Source organism: Nanorana parkeri, unplaced genomic scaffold, assembly GCF_000935625.1.
Source record: "Nanorana parkeri isolate BGI_ZX_2015 unplaced genomic scaffold, ASM93562v1 scaffold1182, whole genome shotgun sequence".
Lineage (NCBI taxonomy): Eukaryota > Metazoa > Chordata > Amphibia > Anura > Dicroglossidae > Nanorana > Nanorana parkeri.
Genome location: NW_017307450.1, coordinates 156,767 through 160,012, shown reverse-complemented (window position 1 = coordinate 160,012; position 3,246 = coordinate 156,767). Strand labels below are relative to the sequence as shown.

General features: G+C 43.9%; 1 protein-coding gene across 1 annotated transcript in view; it reads left to right on the top strand.

Moving 5' to 3' along the window:
• Positions 1-3,246, top strand: part of LOC108796858 (chromobox protein homolog 2-like) — an 8,430-nt gene extending 5,184 nt beyond the window's left edge. Inside the window, exons 4-5 of the mRNA XM_018568407.1 lie at positions 763-832; positions 2,033-3,246. Coding sequence (XP_018423909.1) covers positions 763-832; positions 2,033-3,220 — 1,258 coding nt within the window. The 3' untranslated portion in view covers positions 3,221-3,246. The remainder of the gene's footprint in view (positions 1-762; positions 833-2,032) is intronic.

Below are 3,246 nucleotides of genomic sequence, written 5' to 3'. Positions count from 1 at the left end.
TATATATATTATACATACTGAGCAGAATTTATCAAAATCTGCAGCAGCTGTGCATGGGAACCAATCAGCATCCACCTTTCATTTTCAAAGCTTAACTGAAGAGGGAAGCTGATTGATTAACATGGGCATCTGCTCCAGAGTGTGTGTGTTGCACCAGGTACTCGTCCAAGTACTCTCAGATACAATTACTGATACGCTTTTGTTGTCATGTGACCGTTTTTCTGCAACTGGTGTGACCCCAGTAGTTCTCGTGAAAGTACTTTAGTATCGGCACTGGTGTCTGAACATCCCTACTCTTTAGTATAAGAAAAGGGTTGCATCTACCAACATTGGTTTACATATTAACGATTCATCAGTTATACCTTGTGAACTGCAGAAGGATTTTTACTATTTGTGTTAAGATCTGCAAGAGGTATGCCTAGTTAAAGAGAAAAAAACTGATATGTGGTTTATGAGATTGTGGAAACCATGAGGGAAGCTTATCAAAAGTGGAGCAGACAAAATCTGGAGCAGCTGTGCATGGCAACCAATCAGCTTCTCTTTCATTTTAAAATCTTAACTGAACAAACTGAAGCGAGAATCTGATTGGTTCTCATGCACAGCTGCTCCACTTTTGATAAATTCCCCCCATGTGTGTTGTAAGCTTGTGTTGTGAATTTATGGACTGTTTTTGAATTGTTTGACTCAAAATAGCCGCCTCCTGTTGTGAGCAATAGTTTTGGGTTCTAGGTGCTTTATGATTATTAATTCTTCTGCCATCAGAGAACAAGAGAAAGAACTGCGGAACAGAAAGAGAGGAAAACGGCCACGAGGAAGACCACGTAAAAATGTGGTGAGTTTTTTTGCTCGGGTGTCCAAAAAAAAAAGAAATCCTTAGCCCTCGTTCACACCTGACCGTTTTGTAGCGCGTTCTACGCTCGACGAAGCTCTACAAAACGGTCAAAAAAATAAATTGCATTGTAGTCAATGGTCTCGTTCCCACCTTGCCGTATTTCCGCCCGTCCCTAACGCCCTACAAAACGGCCCACGCCTGAAAAGGTCCAGGTACTACTTTGGGCCGTTTTGTAGGGCGTTTCCATTGGGATACAGCCAAGTAGCCTTCGGAAACGCGCAACTTTTTTACCGCGCGACGGTCGCGCATATGCAATACGCCTAGGTGTGAACGAGACCTAAGAAACAATCAGCCTTCTTGTCTGTGAAGGTTCTTATTCATTCAGGTCATGGTATATCTGTAACAAAATAAGTGAAGGCAACTGGACTTTTATTTTTCTTGAAGATGTTTCATTGGTCATCCTTCTCATTCTCCACTCTATCCAAAATTAAAAAGGACTGTTTCATTGAGACCAGTGGTCACCTTACTGTTTAAGTCATTACTCAGATTGTTTAGCTGGGAATTGTGAACAGAGTTTAAATTGGACCTTTACCCCCCTTCACTAAAAATCACATCAGCATGCAGCTGCAGTTAAGATTTGGCTGGTAAATAATGAGAAAAGGTGCCTAGCTCTCCATCAGCTGACTGACAATGTGTGGGTGTAACATTCATATGCACCATTTGATATTATTTTTGACTAAAACAAATACATTTTGTGGGTCTGAACATAATAAAAGATAAAATCAACACAAATCACTAAACATTTTTTAGGTTATCAGTTCTGTCAGTTTCATATAATGATGTAGTAAAACCTTGTTTCTGTGCATAGCTAGTATTTATCTATGAGCAATTTGTGGTATGTACTTTCTATCCTGCTGATTGATTACGATAAGCTCTCTGCAGTTTAGGGCTGCAACAACTAATCAATTAAATCGATTAGTTGATTCTGCAGCTGCTGCCACTCTGCTCCTCTGTTCTCCTCCCTGCTGGTGCTGGCTGCAGAGGTCTGTGTCTCTTTTAATCCCCGCTGTATCGGCAGGGACACAGACCACTGCAGCCGACACCTGCAGTGTTACTCATAACAGTAATGCAGATTTATACCCTATTCATGTGATATTTGCAATTTACTGATTGAGGCTTCTAATTTTTTCATCTTCAAAGGAGGCTGAAGTTCCACCAAAAGCCAAATCAAGCAGCTCTTCCTCCTCTTCATCATCTTCGTCATCCTCTTCCTCCTCCTCATCTTCCTCGTCTGAGGACAGTGATGCTGAAACACAGCAAAACGCCAGACCTCGGGATTCCCACCCAGTACCACAGAAGAAGGCCCAAGCAGTGGTAGTGAGGCCAGAGTTAAAGGAACAATTGCGTAAGAAGAGAGGAAGGAAACCACTACCCCCCGAACAAAAGGTCCCTAGACGGACGAAGGGAGCCAAACCTGGACCTAAAAGTGGAGCAGAAAAGGTCCAGTCGGGGAATAGATTACCAGGGTTCTCTGCTCTTAAATCACACACTAAAGATGTACCTGTGTCGAGTAACAGCCATCAAGGTGGTCTGTCTTCAGAGGTACTTGCAAATTTAGCAAAAAACTCCCCTCACCATCCTAATGGTAGCTCGCCCCGTAACCTTAGCTGGCAAAGCTCTATTGTCCATTATATGAACCGAATAACACAGAACAGCTCTCAGCCAGGTAAGAGGCCAGTCAATTCAGCTTTTACTTCAAAGCGCATCAGTCAGGCATCAGATACAAAAAGCATCTCGAAAACACAGGTGGATGTTGGACCGACTTCAGTTAAAACTGTGAAGCTTCATGACTCCGAAGAACAAACAGAATCTCAAATAAGCCAGCCTGTGTTACCTGGAGAAACACCCAACAGAGAAAACATCCCAACTGTCCAGAATAAAATTCACAGTGCACAAGGCATGGGGACATTTGGAAGTAACTCCTCTGTACATACTCCTCCGAAAAATAACCTTCCTCCCACCCTTGCCGGGACTGCTGGCAGCAAAGCTGATAAAGGTGGCAGAAAAGTGGGAGGTGTAGGGCCCGTGAGATCCGCGCTCTCAGGACCCACAAGGGATGTCGCACGCACAACTTCAGATAAAGGGCAGCAGGCAGAAGCCCACAGAGAGCTGGCAGAGTTGAGTACTGGAGATGACAGCAGCTTGGACTCCGATCATGATTCATCCCTATCCAGCCAGGATATGTCTGTCCAAGCTGGTCAGGATTGGAAACCAACCCGCAGCCTGCTTGAGCATGTATTTGTGACAGATGTCACTGCCAACCTTATCACAGTAACTGTAAAGGAGTCCCCCACTAGCGTTGGCTTCTTCAACATGCGGCCATTTTGAGCGGTGTTAAACCATTGGGGAGCATA